This window comes from Liolophura sinensis, chromosome 4, assembly GCF_032854445.1.
Source record: "Liolophura sinensis isolate JHLJ2023 chromosome 4, CUHK_Ljap_v2, whole genome shotgun sequence".
Classification (NCBI taxonomy): Eukaryota; Metazoa; Mollusca; class Polyplacophora; order Chitonida; family Chitonidae; genus Liolophura; species Liolophura sinensis.
Genome location: NC_088298.1, coordinates 14,566,841 through 14,589,491, shown reverse-complemented (window position 1 = coordinate 14,589,491; position 22,651 = coordinate 14,566,841). Strand labels below are relative to the sequence as shown.

Genomic DNA, 22,651 nt, shown 5'->3' with positions numbered 1-22,651 from the left:
GTTGACAAATTTACTACATAAATAGTAAGGAAAATCAATGCGCTCGTGTAATCTGAAAATGGGTTTTGTAAGTATCAGCTTGGAATCTTTCTGGGTATAGTTTACATTTACAAATGTCGGACTACTCACTTAGATTCTGATTTCAGTCTGATCTATGACTTTGACACATCTATCGATAAGAACATTGTTTTTGTTTTTCCTGACAACGCACGACCGGCATCTCTTTTTTGTGTACTTACCAGGGCACGTTTCACTGCGACCTTTAACCCTTATTATTTCTAGTTGAGTCGTCTCGACTTACGCAGTTATTCGGACGAGGGTCCTATAGACTGCCGGACGTAAAACTAAATCAGAATTGTTTACTTCAGAGAATCTACGAATCTCGACGACTGGGGAAGAGAAGTGAAGGGCCATTGTTTCGGATGAACTTGACGTTGACAGAGCACAATCTGTAACAATCTCCTATTTGTGTCTATCCTGATTTAAGTTCCATGCACCAGCGTCCGTACGTTATAAACATCCGGGTACTTTGTTTTAATTTACTGGGTGTAATATTTACACAGGCACCCGGATGTATGTAGCCTCTGACCTTGTAATAACCAGCTACCGTCATCTTGTGTTTACATAATCTTTTCATGTATAGACCGATGCCAGGTGCATGAAGATATGGTAAACTGGCTTTGGCTATAAAGAAGACTATCCCTGGTTAACAATAAATATATGGTTTGTTTAATGTATTTAGATAACCGAAAGAAACGAAGCAAACAGGATTTATGTGTGTACCTGGTTAACTCACAGCTGAATGTAAGTCTTCTCTTTTTTTTAATCGAATGTTCATCCAGTAAATACTGATAAACTTTCCCTCTCCAGAACATTCATATCACAGGTTTCTTAAACAGTGTAGTACCCTCGCTAACGTTTCACTTACAATGGCCTACATGACTGACGTCATACGCACTAATCCAGTTCTCCCTGGTTTTTCTACTTCTCGGAGACGCGAGATAGTCGGGCGGTGGTGCTCAGACGACGACCGGTGGTTTTCGGGCTCTGCTTAATACCCTTCACCCATAAATACATCGAATCGTCGTATTAATGAATTATTCTTCAGTTTGCAAACAGCTGCGAAATCTCGCAACAAGTCCCTGTCGTACTGCACCGAGGAACCTCGTTTTTTACCGAGGGCCCTCGATCGTTATAAATGAATGTGCTGGATATCGTCTTCATATCTCTCTTGTTACATAATTTGGCATAACTTTATAGCAAAAAAAAAAATACCCTTTTTCTCTCAACAAAAAGTTAAATTGTGTTTTCACACCAGAGTGAAGAATTGTTGGCTTTATAATAAGGTTTACCTTAGAAACAGTTCTTTTCTTGCGAAAAGCAGTTCTAGAACCTGTCTTCCACATCGTTCGTCCTTGATATCCAATGCCACTCCTTCGTCTGATGATGGAAATCTGACTGAAGTTGTCGCTTTCATTCAGGTAATACATTCTGATAGGAAGTAAACGCAAGAGAGTAATCCGACAAACGACGCTTAAACTAAAGCTAGTAATTCTAGTATGATTGAATTCTATTTGTGTGCCGTAACGGTTATTGGTGTTCATTTTGTACCAACGTTTTCTGTATTTCTTTGTGACGGTTCAGGTTTCAACGACTGCTATTTTCGGCCATATTTCCATGTTCTTCACAGTCCATGGTTTACCTACTGCAACTTTCGACCACACTTTCATGTTAATCACAGTAGATACAGGAGTTTCAGCGGCTGCAATTTTCGGCCACACTTCCATACTCTACACAGTAGGTGTTTCAACGACTGCAATTTTGGGCTGCATTTCAATACTCTTGACGTTAATGTCGAATGTTACTTGTGCATCGCAGCTATTTATGACAGGGTTTTGGTTCTTTACACTGACACAGTTATGAAACTATATCCTGTTCATGCATGCGAGGATAAATCTGAGAAGTAGGGTCGAATCCAAAAGAACGAATGATCATAGCTTAACGCGATATCGGCAATATTTCAGCCATATCATGGCGAAGGCATGCAAAAGAGACCTGCTACCACTCCGGAATAAAAAGACACCAAAAAATTGAAGTTTGTTTTGAATTAGTTACTTTTTATACTTTCTTCCCACGGAACACATGAAAATCGATATATATAAGTTCTACGGCTTGAGTACATAGCATGTAGGACAAACAAGAAAAACAAATTGATAGACAAAAAATCAGAAATAACTCTACTTTTTAAGGTTAAATCTTAACATTTTAACAATATTAATAGTTCTCAATAAACGCAGATGATGTGTGTTGTGTTGTTTAGTTTTGAAAAAAATAACTATGTTTGAATAGATATGAATGACAAAACACGCTGAATATAAGATTCTAAATGACAAGGAAAAAAGACGAAGTGAATTATCAATATTCACTCCATTCTTGATAAGGTGATCCTGTCTGGTCAAATGTGCAAAACAAAGTCAGGGCTCGAGTATTCAAAAAGCATAATTCATAGGCGTACTTAACCAAGGAACAATAAAAACGTTCTTATCCCAATCCTAAACAAGACGTTTAACTTCTGGCCAAAATGCTAGATCAACTAGATAATAAACATTCCATAAACAGTGCCGGATATTTTCACGTTTCTAGCAAAACACATCTCGCATGATAATAGAGCCAAACGCCCGGCAACAAGACGTTGACGTCAGATGTTCCTTTCCCAGATCATCATGATGACGTCACATTAAAGACAGTATGACTTTACAATAGAAACTGATACATTGTAACCGTGTAGACGTTACGTTTCAATCTATTCTTGGCGTAACAGCGACTCGAGGTCCTGCTTCACACTAGCGCCACCTCATGGGATTACAAAATATTCCGCCTCCCCATTATACATATATTTGTCAAGACAGTCTACACAGCATTAGCAGCCTTGGCAAGTGACCACATGACCACCATATAATAATGCCTTCATTACAAAGACAAAAAAGGAATGGCAGAAGCTCTAAATTTCTCGGACCAGCCGTATTAAGTAAACTTTGTTCATCACAAGTTGATATGAAACACAATGACAACATGAAATGGGCATATGCCATCCAATTACCATTTCTGTCTTTATATTAAATTTGATCTTAACTTACAGCTATATTTGCCAACTGATTAATTAAAGGACAACATAAGTATTTGTTGTTGCTCACCACCGGTTGAGTACAATGACAGTAGAAAGAATAAGAGACATTCGGCTTTGCAATACACCCTTTCGGGGAGGGGGGAATGGAGAAGTTCAAGTCTAGGTACGGAAAGGGTTTCAAGCTGTTTACACTTCTAAAATCAGCAAAGTCTTTCTCACAAAGAATATACAGGTTGGAACAAAAGTCTGCAACCATAGGCAATTTACTATAGAATTTATTTTCCTTTATTTTTAACATAATTTTGATCATTTAAGTATCATGTATAATTTTATTTATTATCTTTCAGATTGTTACCCATGGCAGAGAACAGTTTCTCAAAACAAAATTTTGTTCCAAAGGACGCCACCTTATCTCAAAATGGTGTATACTAAACAGAACAATATCTAAGCAAGTAGTTTAACTAGGTGGTGAATGTGTTGAACAGTGTGGGTCAAACTGAAGTTTTGGCGTCACATTTTGCCTGAGGTTTGGTAAACAATGCAAATGATCTTATCTTCTCAGCCATAAACCACAGGGCCCTCTGAATAGGGCCTCATTCCCCTCCATGGTACCATTAGTTAAGATGACAACTACCAAACCTTTATCTTTACTTTCCCTGAAATTTTATCATTCACACAGCTTTTTCATTTGAAAAAAAGATTCTCGTATAATTACTGTAAATATAAAGTGAGGCAAGATTACTTTATTTCACTTGAAGTTTGGTAAGTCAAAATGCACTTCCAGAAGCACATAAATGCCTTAAAATGATACTTTTCACACCATCACAGTTTTTCTGGTAAATTAATCAAACTTCACAAAAACCTTAATATGGAGGAATCAATCAGATGGACAAAGCAAAATGTGAACTCTGAAAAATGCTTAAGGTTAGGTGAAATACAGTACTTCATATCTTACATGAAAAAATAATTTAATTTAATTTTTACATTTAATGTAATTCCAAAAACGTGTTGAAATAGGTTGACATCTCCAGGCTCATCCCTTCTTGCTCCACACCAAAAGAAAAAACATTTGAAAGTTTTATATATGAAACATATATAAGTTTTGGGACAACTTAACAAGCAAATGTGCAGCTTAAGTACAAATTATACATGCTTTTTCCAGAAAACAAGGTTAGGGTCGGTGAACCCAAACAGTATATACATACTATTTTCACTCAAGTATCATACTTATGGTTCTTGCCTCTACACAAAATTTCCACACTCACATATATCCTTTCCTGAATTCAGCGTACATTCTATACAACACTCTACGAACCCGTCAACTTGGCTACAAATAGCTGATTTTTGTACACAAAGTTCTCATTACTATCTACATATTTTACGACTAGCTAGAAACTATATTTACCCAGATGCAATCACTACTGTTCACAGACATCCCTGTACATGTAGCTAATTTATGCTTTTTACAAACATTGGAACATGTAAATAGCCCTTCATTCAAAGAGTCTTTTATATTTTGCAAATAATTGTCACATAATTTCTGCAGCCGGTGTTACCAATACAAAGCAAATGAAACAGTCCACTAGAAAGTTCTTCTCTAATGAGCTTCAGAAATACAAAACATAGAACATACTACATGTACCTCTTTAATTCTTACTTTCAATTATTCCCCAATCTTATCTTGGAATGCCATGCCCCAAAGACTTGACTTTGTCATCAAATCTTGTAAATACAGAAATACATGTCCATAGACTCTCAATATGAATAATTAACATGTTAAACGGTTGATAAATTATCCACATGAAAGCAATATTATTCCAATAATAAAACTTAAGAGGTATAAATATTAAAACATGTAAAATATCATGGTTTCCATGGTTTTTGTTACTATACATAATCCATTCATGAAATAAATATAAACAAATTACATCAACACGAGAATACAAGTTCTGGATTACATCAGACATTCTTGGTGTAGATAAAGCCTCTAAATGGAAACAAGTATAGTGAATGCAAAACAGGGCTTTTCAATTCAAATAAAAGCTTTGGAAAACGAAAACTCTGAATGTCAAAAAACGGGTTTGGTACAAACAAATACAAAATCACAATTACAGCTGTGATATCCTACAAAAAGTCTATGTCAGCTTACACAAAGGCTCCTTGTTTAAGTGAACAGACCACGTTAAAAAAATAGGAAATCAAAACTAATCTAACCACCAGATTACGGAATTTTCTGAGTTCAATGAAAGATAATAACAAAAACTTTTGAGTGCAAAATTCTGGAAGCCCCAGAGTGGAAATAACACAAAAAAAATCTGCAATATCATGGTTTTACACAATCTCTAAACATGCAGAGAAATAGTAATATTCTAAAACTGAAATATGAATTGTTTAACTGTACATCAACAAGTTGCATTAGAGCTAATAAATGTATCTGTAAATGAAACCTCATTAGAATAGCTTGGAAATGCTTTATACATGCTGTAAGTGGCTTCAACAAAACACTTTTACAATAATGTTCTAAGCCAGGGAACACCAACAACTGAAAACTCTTTCTAATCATGGGTTTAGTTATGTATACATACATCTTATCATTCCTAGAGAGGCGAAATGGATGAAAATATGTTGATAACTGTCTTTCTAATTAATACACATGACTTTATTTTCATTTTCTTATTGACTTCAGAGCTTAATATATATATATATATATATATATATATATACACACACACACACTAATATATATTATGTATGTATATATGTGTGTGATTGTGTTTATATGTATTTATATGTGTGCGTGTGTACACTATGATTAGAATAATTATACCTGTCATTATGCCTGTAATTATATACCTCGCTGCTTTTGAGAATTTTTGTCGTGTTGTTCTTCAGCATACCTGAAGCCAATACTTACGGTTTTCTAACATCTGTAAAATCTGCTAATTTTAACCTAATTGTAAATATTTACACAAGAAAACCAAAGCCCGAATACACCTCCTCAGACCACGGAATTCCCAGGGATGAAATCAGAATTTTACACCTATATGAGAGGAGTCAATATATGCTTTTTCATCTGTGCACTGCAAAGAAGTGTCTCAATCCAACATGATGGCGTGCCTCGACCAATCAGGAGTGCAGCCTTCACTATACCTACAAGTTTACATAATTAAAAATGTCCTGTACTATAATGTGCCCAGAGTGTACATGTTTTTTAACTGTAACAATTCAAGTAATAACCTTTAATATTAGTTTCTACTGATCAGTCTCAAATGGTTTTAATTTCATCCATTTAATTTCAAATGGAATTAGGCCACCTCTGTTATTTTATCTACACCTCAGTTTTACAGGGTTTAACACAAGAGCCAGACAGCCTCTTAGATGACCTACACCCCGCTGTCCTATGACTTCACTGAACAGGCACATAACCTGTTGGCTGACTAGGCCTTGAAACTTACACATGATGTAACAAAGGAGCTTCTTAGCTAATCCTCAGTTCTGGACGATTAACCATAGCATCCAGATAGTCTGTTTTGGTAAATCTACAGAGACTCAAGAACCAAGGAGTTCAATAGAGGAGGCAGTCAGCCTCTTGGCTCACCTACACCTCAGTCCCAAAAGACTTTACAGAGGATCCAGAGAGCCTGTTGGCTGCTGTTGAAGATGCTCCAGGATCCTTTGTTCGACTAATTGCTATATGGTTGGAGCTGGAACTATGTCGTGGTTTTCCTAAGGCAGAATCCTCTGTGTCACTTAAACTTGCTAACGGAGCAGTCAAACTATCATTTCGATGTTTGTTGGTCAGCGATGACACACTTTTTTTCGACATGCTGTCCATAGAGCCTGAGGATTCCATCTTCCTGGCGATGACACTGGAAGCAGACTGGTTTTGGTTATCGGGTCGCTTGATGATGCCTCCTGGTGGCAGAGACTGTAACTCGATGGCATCCACGATTGTATGACCCTGCTGTCGAATAACAGCCACTCTGACCCCTGTGTTACTGCCCGTCTCTGAGCAGTCACTGTTGATGGAATTGGACGTGGGGATGTTGCCCCCGCTGGAGATGCTTCTTGGGTCTTCCTTGTCTTTTGCTCTGGGTGTTCTTGATTTCTCTCCCTTTTTTCCTGATTTGGACTGTTTACCGGAGCCTCGTGAGGGTCCTGGGCTGCGACCAACCCCCGACGACTCTGAGCTTTCCTCAATACTGGGTAGGTGTTTATTCAGTGTTATGTCCGCTTCATCCGGAACAGTGATGTCCTCTACAAGAAAAGACAAACATATCTTGTAGAGCAAAAGAGTTACAGGTAACTGGTAATTCTGGATGATTTGGTATATTGTATCTTTTTCACAATGAGGTAACTATTCTAGTCTAAGTCATAGCTTTTAACAAAACCCTATTCTAAATACACCCCTGCTCCCACCATAAACCTGGCTGCCATCGTGAAAAGATTGACATCAGTGAAATTAATCATTCCCCACAAAAACAGTTTACAGGTAGCAACCATTAGGATCTGTTTTTAATAGATGTCCGTTTTGAATGACATCATTTATGATATCCCAGTGCAAAATGATGTTGCAGCTTTACAGAACTGCTGGACCACTTTTCTATCTTATTCCTAGCAGTATACATGATCAGATAAAACTAGAAGCAAAACCCATAGTTTTTGCAATATTTTACACCCAATCCAAGTTAAGAACACAATTAAAAAGATTACAATCTAATCTTGTGTAATTTACTATATGTATTCTTTTCATACATGAATTATCCCATGTTTCACTTGGCTGATTGACCCTGCTATGCCGTAAAGGGATGTCATATTGCAAAAAAGTGTCACCAGATGTATGTTGTTGTAGCATTGTAAAGGTATCTTTAGACATGGATTACTCATGCTGGCTTCCTCTCCGGTCGTAAGTGGGAAGGTCTTCCAGCAACCTGCGGATGGTTGTGGGTTTCCCCCAGGCTGTGCCCGGTTTCCTCCCATCATAATGCTGGCCTCCGTCATATAAGTGAAATATTCTTGAGTACGGCGTAAAACACCAATCAAATAAATAAATAAATTAGACATGTATTATACAACTGCTTTATGTCTTTATCGTACCTGGTAGCTTTTTGGCCCTGAAAGAGGCGTTGGTGATGGCTGACTTAGACAGGGTGGTGGTGGAAGCGGTTGGGGATAGAGCCACTGCAATGCCCATAGGCCCATCTCCAGGCTGACCTGAGGGGTTATACTGTAGGGAGTTCCTTATGGCATTGCTCACCTGAAAACAACAGAAAAAAACATTTAGATAATGTATATCTTCAAGCCAATTATGCAAAACGTACGCATGAATAAACCTGAATTTCACTCTTAATCTGAGGAACCACAAATCGCATTTTTTAGTACACAAAATTTTATGAAAATCGGACAATGATTAAAGTAGTTTATTCCAAAAAAAACCCCCAAAAAACCATCACCAATTCCTAATCATAGAAATCCAAAGACTTATACATGTATCCTGCTGGTTTTCCAACTTGATCTGAGGTTAAACAAAAAAAAAAATTGATCAAAACTGGACAAGCATGACAGGCAGACAGATCCAAACAATTTCCTTGTTCTTGCTAAAGCTTGGGAGAAAGAAAAAATTCAGTCAAAGCAATACTGAACTTAAACTCCTGACACTGCCAACTATTTGCTAAATATCATCTCATCAAACCCCAACTTGGTTCACCTGTACTAAAACTTGGTTAATTTAATAACGTCTCACAATGTTAATTACACTTGTATCTTTAAAAAGCAGACCACCTAGGAGGGAAAAGAACTGACAAAATTTTGTGGAAGCCAGCATTAGAGGCTGATTTCAACACTTAATTCTCCTAGCACCCATCAACTAAACATTAGGGAAGCATTCTGGCACTTATCCAGTCCACTTTTATATGTGTCTGGCCCAGGCTACGGGTCTGAGTACCAAAAGCGCCTTAACTTCATTACAGAGCATGGTATCTCCAAGGAGAAACTTTCCTGGGCATGCTGCCTCCTCTTTTATAGTTCACCTCTCATGTGTGTGTCCCAGATCGAAAGTTTATAATCTCAGGGGACCATCCTGACACTGGACAATAGGAAACATTCTAGCACCCATTCAGTCCACCTCAAGTGTCTGTCCCAGATCAGAAGTCTATAATCTCAGGGGACCATCCTGACACTGGACAATAGGAAACATTCTAGCACCCATTCAGTCCACCTCATGTGTATGTCCCAGATCAGAAGTCTATAATCTCAGGGGACCATCCTGACACTGGACAATAGGAAACATTCTAGCACTCATTCAGTCCACCTCATGTGTATGTCCCAGATCAGAAGTTTATAATCTCAGGGGACCATCCTGACACTGGACAATAGGAAACATTCCAGCACCCATTCAGCCCACCTCAAGTGTCTGTCCCAGATCAAAAGTTTATAATCTCACGGGACCATCCTGACACTGGACAACAGGGAAACATTCCAGCACCCATTCAGCCCACCTCAAGTGTCTGTCCCAGATCAAAAGTTTATAATCTCAGGGGACCATCCTGACACTGGACAATAGGAAACATTCTAGCACCCATTCAGTCCACCTCATGTGTATGTCCCAGATCAGAAGTTTATAATCTCAGGGGACCATCCTGACACTGGACAATAGGAAACATTCTAGCACCCATTCAGTCCACCTCATGTGTATGTCCCAGATCAGAAGTTTATAATCTCAGGGGACCATCCTGACACTGGACAATAGGAAACATTCTAGCACCCATTCAGCCCACCTCATGTGTATGTCCCAGATCAGAAGTTTATAATCTCAGGGGACCATCCTGACACTGGACAATAGGAAACATTCTAGCACCCATTCAGCCCACCTCATGTGTATGTCCCAGATCAGAAGTTTATAATCTCAGGGGACCATCCTGACACTGGACAATAGGAAACATTCTAGCACCCATTCAGCCCACCTCATGTGTATGTCCCAGATCAGAAGTTTATAATCTCAGGGGACCATCCTGACACTGGACAATAGGAAACATTCTAGCACCCATTCAGCCCACCTCATGTGTATGTCCCAGATCAGAAGTTTATAATCTCAGGGGACCATCCTGACACTGGACAATAGGAAACATTCTAGCACCCATTCAGCCCACCTCATGTGTCTGTCCCAGATCAGAAGTTTATAATCTCAGGGGACCATCCTGACACTGGACAATAGGAAACATTCCAGCACCCATTCAGCCCACCTCAAGTGTCTGTCCCAGATCAAAAGTTTATAATCTCTGGGGACCATCCTGACACTGGACAACAGGGAAACATTCTAGCATTCATTCAGCCCACCTTATGTGTGTGTCCCAGATCAGAAGTTTATAATCTCTGGGGACCATCCTGACACTGGACAATAGGAAACATTCTAGCACCCATTCAGTCCACCTCAAGCATGTGTTCCAGATCAGAAGTTTATAATCTCTGGGAACCATCCTGATACTGGACATCTGGGAAGCATTCTAGCACCCATTCAGTCCACTTCAAGTGTCTGTCCCAGATCAGAAGTTTTTAATTTCTGGGGACATCCTGACACTAGACAATAGGGAAACATTCTAGAACCCATTCAGACCATCTTATGTATCTGTCCCAGATCAGAAGTTTATCATATCAGTGGACCATCCTGATACTGGACATAGGGAAACATTCTAGGACCCATTATGTGTCTGTCCCAGATCAAAATTTTTAATTCCAGGGGTCAATCCTGATACTGGACATTCAGGAAGCATTGTAGCACCCATTCAGTCCATTTAATGTGTCTGTCTCAGATGGGTCTGTGTCTCAAAAGTATCTTTGCTTTTATGATGGACTAACTTTGGTATTTGCATTGGTATTCTAGCACCTGTGTAGTCCAACACACTTGTGTCCCAAACCACAGGTTTATAACCTCAGGAGGCCACTCTGACACTGGACATTAAGGAAGCATTCCAAAGATGTTCCTTCCAACAGCATGCCTTATCTTGGGGGACTGACATCCTCCCCAGCAGTAAAAACAAACAGGAATGATGGGGACCAAATAGATGGCAGCCCCAACAGCTGTGATTCATTGGCCCTTTGGGAGATCACTGTGGCCAGCATCAGCTATGTTGATTGACCTGGTGGGGCAGACATCAGGTCAGGTTCAGTCATTAGGGCAAACTGGACAGTGATACCCCATATATTCTGTCAAAGGGCAGCAGGGTAGCTGTTCAAATTCACCAGAATCATTTCACAGTTTACCAGCTCTGATTAGATAGATATCATGGTGTTCACAGGGTCACATGTTCAATGTACAGCTTGGGTGGGCAGCTATGTTGAATACTGGGCACTGGGCAGGCAAGGGAGGGTATTAAAGTGGCAATCAGAGGGTAACCAGATTTCAAGGCAGATCCCCCCCCCCCCCCAAGACAGATACAGGCTTAAGGAGGACATTGGAAGTGAACCAAAACACAAACATGATATGCTATGATAAGTGTCTTCAAGACAAATATGTGGCAGCCCTCCATATATGGCGAATATTGAGAAATGCATCCACACATATCAAGCACAGTAGTTCAGACCTGGTCAGTGGGTAAGAAGAAAACTCATTTACAACTACTTAAATATGGTCACATTCTACAAAAAAATTAATCAGATTATGACAACGGTGGTAAGAAAGCGTGCATCAAATCTGCAGTGTTCCTGTGTTAGCTAATCACATTCAAGCTGTTCATAAGATTTTGCCACACACCCAACATACTTATTATTGCACTCACAAGCAGATAATTATTTCCCTAATACGAAGGGAATAGGGAAAAGGCCAGTGAAATCTATCTCTTTATTGCCTTACAATTTTTCACTGACAAAAAGCCAGTCAATTGTTTGAATTCTAGGGTAGGTTTAACAGATCATTTTGGGTGTCAATGACTTTTTATAATTGTCTTTTTAATTCCAAGTACAAAAAAAAAGAAAAACGAAAAGTTGGAATTAGAACAACTCGTTTATGTGAATGAGGAAACATTACAAAGGTGAATACCTAGGAATCTAGGCATCAAGACATTCATGTAACAGCTATAAATAGATACGGGCAATCCAAGAAACAGTTTCTCAACACCGACTTCCATATTATTAATTAATTGCGGTTCGTACTGCCCACCACAGAATTCAAGTATTTGGCCAAATTTAACACAAGCTCAGGTAAACATAAATTATGCCCCAACAAATGCATTTGCTTGAAATGTATAAAAGAATACCAGCAGCATTGTGGTGAGTTCATGATAGGTATGTGGTTACCATGACAACTGCCTAAGTGGACAAATGTGTCCACTAAAATGAAAACTTCATGCTGAAAACAGTTGGAGTTGTAGCCCGGTGATGAGATCATTTTTATCTATATAGTGTATGTAGGGAAACTGGCGATCTCATAATCAGGACAACCATGGAAATGAACAAATGTGAGTTGCGACACACTGTCATCTGTGTATCTATGTATCCACCAAAAATTGAAATTCTGCGTGGAAAACAGTTGGAGCTATAGCCCGGACACAAAATTGTATCTATTTATATAGTATAATGTGGCTAACCACATTCTGGTAACCACGACAACCACAGAAATGGACAAATGTAAGTCGTGACACATCGTCATCTGTGTATGCAAGTATCCACCAAAAATGAAAACTGTATGTAAAGAACAGAGTTACAGCCCGGACACGAACATGGATGAGCAGACGGACAAAACTGCTGTAACATAATACTCTCCACCTTAAGGCTGGGCCGTATAAAAATCTAACAAAAAAAACATTGCTTATGATTCACAGAGGTGTTTCTGCTGACACTCCAGCCCTTATTTTATTTTTGTTGACTTTTGCTGATCTGACACTTACCAGACATTTTCAGTGTAGACATATATTTCACATTTACTACAACTATCTCCTTTCCAGTATCTTTTTTTCTTTACGTACATAAGCTCACTTTGAAAAGATGGTTGACACAAAATTAAAAATCAAATTTTCATGAACATCAAAGTGATTCTCAGTCCATCACAAGGTCAAACATCAGATACTGTTACTAACAACAGATCTATGTCAACATCAAGATGTGTGGAAGTGAGTGCATCACAAACAAACTGTTTGAACAATGCCTGTGTCATTGGTCAGGATTAGGTGGGAGTTAAGAAGAGACAGGCCTTGTGCTGTTCAACAGTAGGTGATGTCATTTCTGACAGTCACAGTATAATGTAAACAGGAAAACTATGGGTGTGGATCCTGTTCCAGATAAGGGAGATAACTTTGTGGTGTTACACTAAATCCATTCGGAAATCAGATCCCACCAATCTTCAACTGTTTCCCCTGCAATACATTGCATATTTTCCAACTACTCAATTATGAAAGCAGTAGATAAACTTTATCAACCTAGAGATAATTGCTACTTGCACTGATCTTGCATGTCAATCTGTAAGCTGTCATTACCAGACAGACATGGAAGAAAATGCTGAAAATATCCTACACCTACTCTATAAATACACGAGTAATGTAACTCCCAAAAAAGACTTCACTGTGACTCAATATTTCGGCATTTTATTTAGCCATCATCAGGAGAGTGTTCCAAATGGAAAAGGCAATGACATATATACATATATGCAGTGATATGGGTTGTTATAGTAATTAAGCAGAACTCAGAGCCAGTGATTTTAAAGGACTTATAAACAGAAATGACACAGAATCAACTTATCATAAACCATACAGGTTAGATAACCTAGTGACTAACAAACAAACAAAAGGAAACGCACCAGTAAAAACACCCCTATAGTTATGAATGGAAGTAATAAGAGAAAATCGGAGGGGGGTGGGGGGGGGGGGGGAAGAGGAGGGAAAGGGCAATAGATAGGGTATCATAGACCATATGAACATATCTACCTTACTGGTAGTGCTCATTATAATTATTATACCACAAACACAGCAAATCTAGTGGTATCATAAATAGGAATCATACATGATGTGAACAACATGTCTTTCTGCTAACATTAATTGATCACCAGATGCCCAACTATACAATGAAAATGAGTCTATAAGTGCCTATTACTGAATATACACATATAGAGTACTATAAAACCAAATCATGTCTTCAACCACAGAGCATTGTTTTTTACAACCCTCAGCAGGATTTTCGGGGTATTTATCAGAAACAATATATATAAAGTCATTCACATAAAAATCCTTATTTTTCTCAAAATATAACCTGGAAATTCTCCTTCAAATTCTTCAATTTCAAAATTTTCTTCAAAGTCTCATAAAACTGATAGTTTTTTAAGTAAGAATTCCCTCTTTTAAAACATATAACAATAACATGAAATTTACAGAGTTATACAGTTTTTTCGGGTGATCTCACATAAACAGCAATGCCAACTCCAAAAAATTTTCCCTAGAATAAACACCCAGGCATCTGGTAAGAAGTGTTACTGCCTAAGTGGGAAGTTTTGTTTTGATATAGACGTAGGTACATATGCACTGACACATGTATCAACAACAGGCTATTGTGGAAGCGTTCAGCCCCCCTTTACATACAGCATGACACTACTTATCCTGTCTAACAACATCAACACCAGCCGTGAGAGTGATATCATACTGCAGTCCTGGGAGTGCCCATCAGGATACAATACAGAATGGTGGGAAAGACACATTTAAACCAGGATATAACAAGGATATTTGCTGTGCATGTTTCCCATGTGTGATCTGTAGGCCATATTAGTGAAAAGCAAGCAGACTGCAAAGAACTTTGTGCATGACCACACAAGGGAGCACTCAGTCAAATCAGACTATGCAGGCCTTTAGAACAATTTCCTGCCTGAGAATGTATGTTTGTATGCTTGGGGTTTAACATCATGCTTGGGGTTTAACATCATGCTTGGGGTTTAACATTATGTTTGGGGTTTAAGATCATGCTTTGGGTTTAACATCATGCTTTGGGTTTAACATCATGCTTGGGGTTTAACATCATGTATAAATTTTGCATCATATGATTACAAGGATTCATTTAAAGTGTGTGTACATACACTGTGTCTTCTTATAGAAGGCGAGTCAGTGCTGAAGACACCAAATATGACACCCCACCCAGTCACATTACACTGATACCGGGGTAACCTGGCCCTGTTTCCTTGCTCTAACCTCTCAGTGCTGAATGACAAGCGAGGCAACAGCAAGTACCATATTCAAAGTCTTTGGTATGACCCGCCCTGGGTTTTATCTCAGATCTGCTGATCTGGAGGCAGGGTTTTATCTCAGAACTCCTGATTTGGAGGCGGGGTTTTATCTCAGATCTCCTGATTTGGAGGCGGGGTTTTATCTCAGATCTCCTGATTTGGAGGCAGAGGCCACCAAAGCGGTTGCCCGAGAATGGGACTGAACGGTCATCTCCTGTGACCTAGTCACTAAAAGGCAAGGATCTTTAATCACATGAGCATAGCCTGTTTCCTCATCACATTACAACTGAATAATGGTAGCATGCATAAATTATCCATTGTTTAGATTGTCACAAACATAACAGTCTGCTACATACAAACACAATACTTGGCTATAACATTGCTCATGTACAGAAAGTTGAGACCTGAAATGCACGTCTGTATTTGTAGCATAAATTTGTAAAGATAACCGCCCCCTTCCCCCCCATCACCATACATAGTTTATTTTTAAGTGTTACGAGGAAAGGGTTACAGAGTTACAGGGTTAGTCCCGGGGGGTGAATTATAAATGAAAGAGGAGCTTTCAGTGCATTTCATATATGCTTTAAGTTTGTTTTGTGCAGACTACATTACCCTGGTAGGGTTGCACAAGTCCAGGGTTTCAATGAAAGTATTGAACGTATATAGAATTTGTCCATCTATAATCACATAGAATAATATCCATCAATAAACATCTTGCATGTCAACAGTTTGGAGAATTACAATAACAGATATTGTACATGTATTATATTTACATTTGAGAACACAGATAATGATGCCTTAAGCTTTGAAACAAAATCAACTGTTTAGACCGCATAAGCCCAAGTGCCAGGCTGTTGTAAATAATTAGGGGAAACTACTTTAGTATAAAGTATACTTACTGCGTGGCATTTCATTTCACATCTTTATCTTTTTGGGGTTGGCCATAGACACAGTTAACATGTTATAGTTTGTGTAACTGCTCCTGTGAGTTTCTGAATTCAGTCCATGTAGCAACAGTGTGAAACACTTGATCTAGGGGTCAAACAGGGTTTTAAACTCAGATTTCCACACAGGATGAGATCACCTGTCATCTACTACAAAATCCCACTAACTATTGCCATTAGCTCCTAAGCATATGGGATGTTTTAGTCTAATATACAGACAAGGGCACTATTATTTAGATTACAGAGCAGTTTTCCACATACAAGATGTAAGGTTCATTGACATTGAGTCATTATCTACATATTTCACTTTTTATCTACTATAATGATCGGGGATATCAAAGTTACATGTCAGAGAGTACAGTAGGCAATGCCTTGTATCTCTATGCTTGTCTATTTGATTGGTATTTCTTAAGGTATTTTCAACAGCTTTTCTCTTCAATAAATGAGTGATGGGGTTTATGTGTGGCACAAATTTGCCCACTTTAAAATTCATATTCGATTCAGTTTGTTGAAAACTTAAGGTATATGCCACAAACTCTGGAACTGAACTCTCAACATCATCAGCTTGGGGCTTTTAGTATAAAATACAGAACTGCAGTTTTCTATGCATTTAGAAAAAAATCAAATGAGCAATTTCAGTATAAGGTTTTTGACTGCTAAGAAATGCTGAAATTCCTTTTTTCTATAACAACCAATCTTTACCAAAATAAAATTGAAATCATCATAATGTTCTCTGGTGAAAAATGGCTGTCAGCCAGGTCTGCATACTAAGCTATATACACTCACTGCTGCACAAGACTGCATATGTGCAGAGTCTGGGGTCTGCAAGTTCCACGTCATATCATTGCAATTTCCTCTCATTTTTTATCTCTGCACACCAAGATAAATGTCTGAGTAAGTACACAACTGCCGTGCACTGATTTTCATATCCAGAGGGCTTACCACAATGTGCCCACAACCTGGCAGTAAAGAAGTGAACTGTAAGCTAAAGTGGTTTGTGGCTGTGCCAGTGGTATTTTCAGTGTGATAGGCCACACTGAACTAGTTTAGTGGTTAACTAATGGCAAGCTGGGTGAATATAATAATAATAATACAATAAAATAAAACAAAAAATAATTCAACCCTAAAGCTAAAGGACCACAAACATTTTGTTCTGCAGTGCAACACTGCCTTATCATGTTGGTAAATCTTTTAACCTGAAATTCTTCCATTGCCATGAGCTGAATTGGAGAAACCTTTTATCCAGTGCTAATATGGCTAAAAGGCGAACCAGGACTTGGCTGAGGTCAGCAGAAACTGCTGCATTCTTGGCTTCTAGAAATAACTTGTGCCTGATTGGTCAAAATTTATAGCATGGTGTCGCGTTCAATTTCCTCAATTTTCACGATGTTACCTTGAACTGCTATATCTTGGTATGCAATATTAAAAAAGTAAGAAAGTATGCCTTATACTTGCTTGATGCATATATATATAAACATTTGTATCTCTATTAGTACAGGCATAAAAAGCCATTGCACACTTGCATATGTTACAACGAAATACGGCAATAAATCTAACTGATAATGCAAGTTTTGATGGAAACAAATACTGAGTACTCCTTCCAAATATAAAAATGCACTTGTACGAATTGAACCAAAAAGTTTGTCACTTTTGTCATCCACCGTCATATTGTTAAGTTACAGTACAGACCAATCCTAAGCTTACAGTCCTTCTCCCAGTGTGACGGTTGGCGCATGATAACAAAATAAAACACAGTCTCAAAGCCTGTTAAGGGTGATAATCATGATGCAATTGTGTACATGTGTCAAAATGCCATGGCAGTGTACTTTCTCTCACAGCCTAGCTCGAACCGACGTAGTTTTGCAATTGGGAGGTCTGTGAGGTCACATTAGTATCTCCATCACACAGCTTCATGGATTGGGTATAGCGTTCTTTGAAAATAGGACACTGTGGCCTTTCGATGCATGCTAGCCGAGCTCGAATTGGCACAGCTTTGAGGTCTGTAAGGTCACACCGGTATGCTTATCACTAAGCTCCATACATTTGGTACACACCTGTCGAAAACAGGACTCAATGACCTTTCGATTCTTGCTACTCATGTTCAAAATGGTGAGTATGGAGTGAAATAGAGAAAAAACTAAGATGGGTAAAGTATATACATGTAGGTATGTCGCTTGGGGGCTTACCATAGCCTGGCCATGTATAAAACTCCATAAGATGAAGAGCTGATAAATTTATCAACAATATGACTGGAGTCGTCTACAACTGAATGACCGTGTGTGCCTGAAATGGTATCTTATACTGACAACGAATTCTGATCAAGATACGTGGACCATCCACGGACCAGCAGCTTGCGATGGCTGGAGGATCACTTCACCTCCACGTAGGATCGGCGTACAGTCTACGTATCATACTGCAGATAGTTACAGTTATGTCTGATATATTTATATCTTCCCTGTTGTACATTTATTTACTTATTTATTTATCTGATTGGTGTTTTATGCTGTACTCAAGAATATTTCACTTATACGACTGGGGCCAACATTAAGATGGAGGAAACTGGCCAGAACCCGGTGGAAACCCACAACCATCAGCAGGTTTGTGGATTTATGTTACAATGTTACATACTACTGTACATCTTGCACATTTCTGGACGCTTAACTCCAAAGCTGATTAAGTGATGTGTAGAGCTAGGGCCACCAAATTAATTTTGGATGACAATTTTGCCACTTGGCCAGTTCCTTTGCATTGTTTTAATATCAAATTCGATGACAACACAGCTTTTTTTCACCAGCTAAGTGTGACCACTTGCTAACAATCATGCTGTCATCTCTGCTCTGAGTTTACTCTCTATGCTGTAAGTCTTTTATATAAATTGGCCAGAAGTTACCATTTACTCATGTACTACAGTGACAAGCTGAAATACTTTCTCATGTGTGACTCACAGACTTGCACCTCATCTTAGTGGAAAATAAAGGGTTTTACCAAACATGAGACTGATTATTGTAACTAAATACCCCACAAACTATATACATATAAATCTATATACAAATCTGGATATTTAAAAATCACAACTAAATCTGCGAACACCTGCAATAACGATATGGCTTCCTGGCAGGTAGAAAGTATGATGAGAACTTCTGAACACATTCTCTGGAGTTATTCTTTGCTAAAATAATAACACATCTGTCATATCTGACAAACTAGACAAAGACAGATAGATAGATAGATAGATATATAAAGACACTGATAGGCCAAAAACCCAAAAAGCGCTTACTGAGAGAAAATATGATGAAAAAAGTCATGAAAACGTGAGGAAATTTACAGTGAGATTCTTGCTTTTAGATAAACATGTATCTTTGCCAGAAATGCTTATGTTAAAAACATAACCAGAACATAAGGTATTAATTATTACAATAAATTTTGTCATAGACTGTGATCTAATTTTATGTACATGTACATATTTTTAGGTGACAACCCCCGAATGGTAGCAGGTGTTCCCCACTCTCTGCCGGGTTTCATTCCCCGATAATGCTGGCCGCCATCGTGTAACTGAAACTTTCTTGAGCATAGTGTAAAACACCAATCAAACAAATAAATAATTATTTCTAGTAGAATCTGGTCACACATAAGGAAATGTGGTAAATCTTTTTTTTTTTTGTAACTGATTAAATATATTATAAAGATATAAATATATATCTATATATCTATCTATCTATCTATCTATCTATATATGTATATATATATATATATATATATATATATATATATATATATATATATATATGTATAAACTTCTATAGTATATAATTTTACCATGCACAAAGACAGTTTTACTGTAGACTTTATCCTTATATATATATATATATACAAATATCACTATAAAAAGGCAACATTTTAACAAGAAAATGTTACAACACCATGATTTAGTAGGTTTTACAATGGTTGGCATTAGTGGTGTGGTCTGGTTACTGACAAATATCAAGGTATTAAGACAATCCTGCAGCATGCATGCACAAAGGCAGGTAACTCTCTCTGATTATACATTTACTTTTAAAGGTGAAGGATGCAGTGAAGTGTGAACTCACAGAAGTGTGTTCAGATGGCGTTATCAAGTGTTGAAGCAGCGGTGTAGCAGGCGGAAAGAAGAGTGCAGATTACTCTTGGGCGGGGCGCTTGTAAAACACAGAAACCCTTCTACTATAACGGTAAGTGTGAGCCCATGCCCAGAAAAAACAAACTTGACGCAAGAATTTGGCAAGACATAGCACTGCAGCTTCATCCTGTGGTCTTTTACTTCTCGCTGGCCTAAAATTCTGACTGAGCAGATAATGAACTGCATGTACTCTCACAGGTAACAGAAAAAAAACAAGCAGGCAAAAACCAAAAAAAAAAAAAAAAAAAAAGAGAAACAAAATTGTGATGTTTGGCAGCACTTTAAGTACCCAAAAATACCTGTTCTTGCAGTACATGCAGTGCACTTTCTGTGAGAGTTTTTCACTCTCTGCTAATATAGGATCACCAAGACAAAATTACATAGCAAGTGAGGGGAAACATCTAGTTATAAAGAGTGCTTCAAATCATGATGGGTTTACACAATTCAAGGTCCGGTACAACACATTTAGATATTGTTCCCTCACTTGTCACTCCCCCAAAGCTTTAAAATAACGTTAACAACATCTACTGCATGGCAAAACTGCCAGTGAACGTGACATCTTTAAGCCGATCTCTTTCCTATATATGTCTTTATCAGATCTCAAATAGATCAGTTAAAATTGATTATAAATGCCTTTTTAGAGCTACGTGCATTGCCATAGTTATAATTTTTTCCCCCCAAAAATAAATACATAAATAAATAAAAAAATAAATTGTGATTTTTTTGCAATTCTCACAAGGCTCTCACAACTTGTTTACTGTCATGACAGTCTTGTAGGTTTCCAACAAGTAATTTTGGACAGCTTCCTAAACAGAACAGTGCAGGGTGTTCAAAATGGGCAAGTAGCAGGCTGCAGACAGCTGTCTACTGCTGTCCCCGTAGCAGGCTACAGACAGTTGTCTACTGCCATCCCCATAGCACGCTGCACACAGCTATCTACTGGCCGTCACCATAGCAGGCTGCACACAGCTGTCTACTGCCATCCCTGTAGCAGGCTGCAGACAGCTGTCTACTGCCGTCCCAGTAGCAGGCTGGCAGACAGCTGTCTACTGCCATCCCTGTAGCATGCTGCACACAGCTGTCTACTGTCGTCCCCGTAGCAGGCTGCAGACAGCTGTCTACTGCCATCCCTGTAGCATGCTGCACACAGCTGTCTACTGCCATCCCCGTAGCAGGCTGCACACAGCTGTCTACTGCCATCCCCATAGCAGGCTGCACACAGCTGTCTACTGCCGTCCCATAGCAGGTTGCAGACAGCTGTTCTACTGCCGTCACCATAGCAGGCTGCAGACAGCTGTCTACTGCCATCCCCGTAGCAGGCTGCAGACAGCTGTCTACTGCCACCACCGTAGCAGGCTGCCAGACAGCTGTTTACTGCCGTCCCAGTAGCAAGCTGCAGACAGCTGTCTACTGCCATCCCCGTAGCAGGCTGCACACAGCTGTCTACTGCCATCCCCATAGCAGGCTGCACACAGCTGTCTACCGCCGTCACCATAGCAGGCTGCAGACAGCTGTCTACTGCCATCCCGTAGCAGGCTGCACACAGCTGTCTACTGCCGTCCCATAGCAGGTTGCAGACAGCTGTCTACCGCCGTCACCATAGCAGGCTGCAGACAGCTGTCTACTGCCATCCCCGTAGCAGGCTGCAGACAGCTGTCTACTACCATCCCCGTAGCATGCTGCAGACAGCTGTCTACTGCCATCCCCATAGCATGCTGCACACAGCTGTCTACTGCCATCCCTGTAGGCAGGCTGCAGACAGCTGTCTACTGCTGTCCCCGTAGCAGGCTGCAGACAGTTGTCTATTGCCATCCCTGTAGCAGGCTGCAGACAGCTGTCCTACTGCCATCCCCGTAGCATGCTGCAGACAGCTGTCTACTGCCATCCCCATAGCAGGCTGCACACAGCTGTCTACTGCCGTCCCAGTAGCAGGCTGCACACAGCTGTCTACTGCCCAGCACCGTAGCAGGCTGCAGACAGCTGTTTACTGCCATCCCCGCAGCAGGCTGCAGACAGCTGTCTACTGCCATCCCCGTAGCATGCTGCAGACAGCTGTCTACTGCCATCCCCGTAGCATGCTGCACACAGCTCTCTACTGCCGTTCCCATAGCAGGCTGCACACAGCTGGCCTACTGCCGTTCCATAGCAGGCTGCACACAGCTGCCTACTGCCGTCCCCGTAGCAGGCTGCAGACAGCTGTCTACTGCCATCCCCATAGCATGCTGCAC

The 22,651-nt window shown here is 39.5% G+C and overlaps 1 protein-coding gene across 1 annotated transcript in view; it reads right to left on the bottom strand.

Annotated features, from left to right (window-relative positions):
• Positions 1–5,904: 5,904 nt before the first annotated feature.
• LOC135464434 (hyccin-like) overlaps positions 5,905–22,651 on the bottom strand; it is a 163,981-nt gene continuing 147,234 nt past the window's right edge. The window contains exons 13-14 of the mRNA XM_064741860.1: positions 8,225–8,384; positions 5,905–7,384 (exon numbers count right to left, since the gene is read on the bottom strand). Of these exons, the coding sequence (XP_064597930.1) occupies positions 6,726–7,384; positions 8,225–8,384 (819 nt within the window). The 3' untranslated portion in view covers positions 5,905–6,725. The remainder of the gene's footprint in view (positions 7,385–8,224; positions 8,385–22,651) is intronic.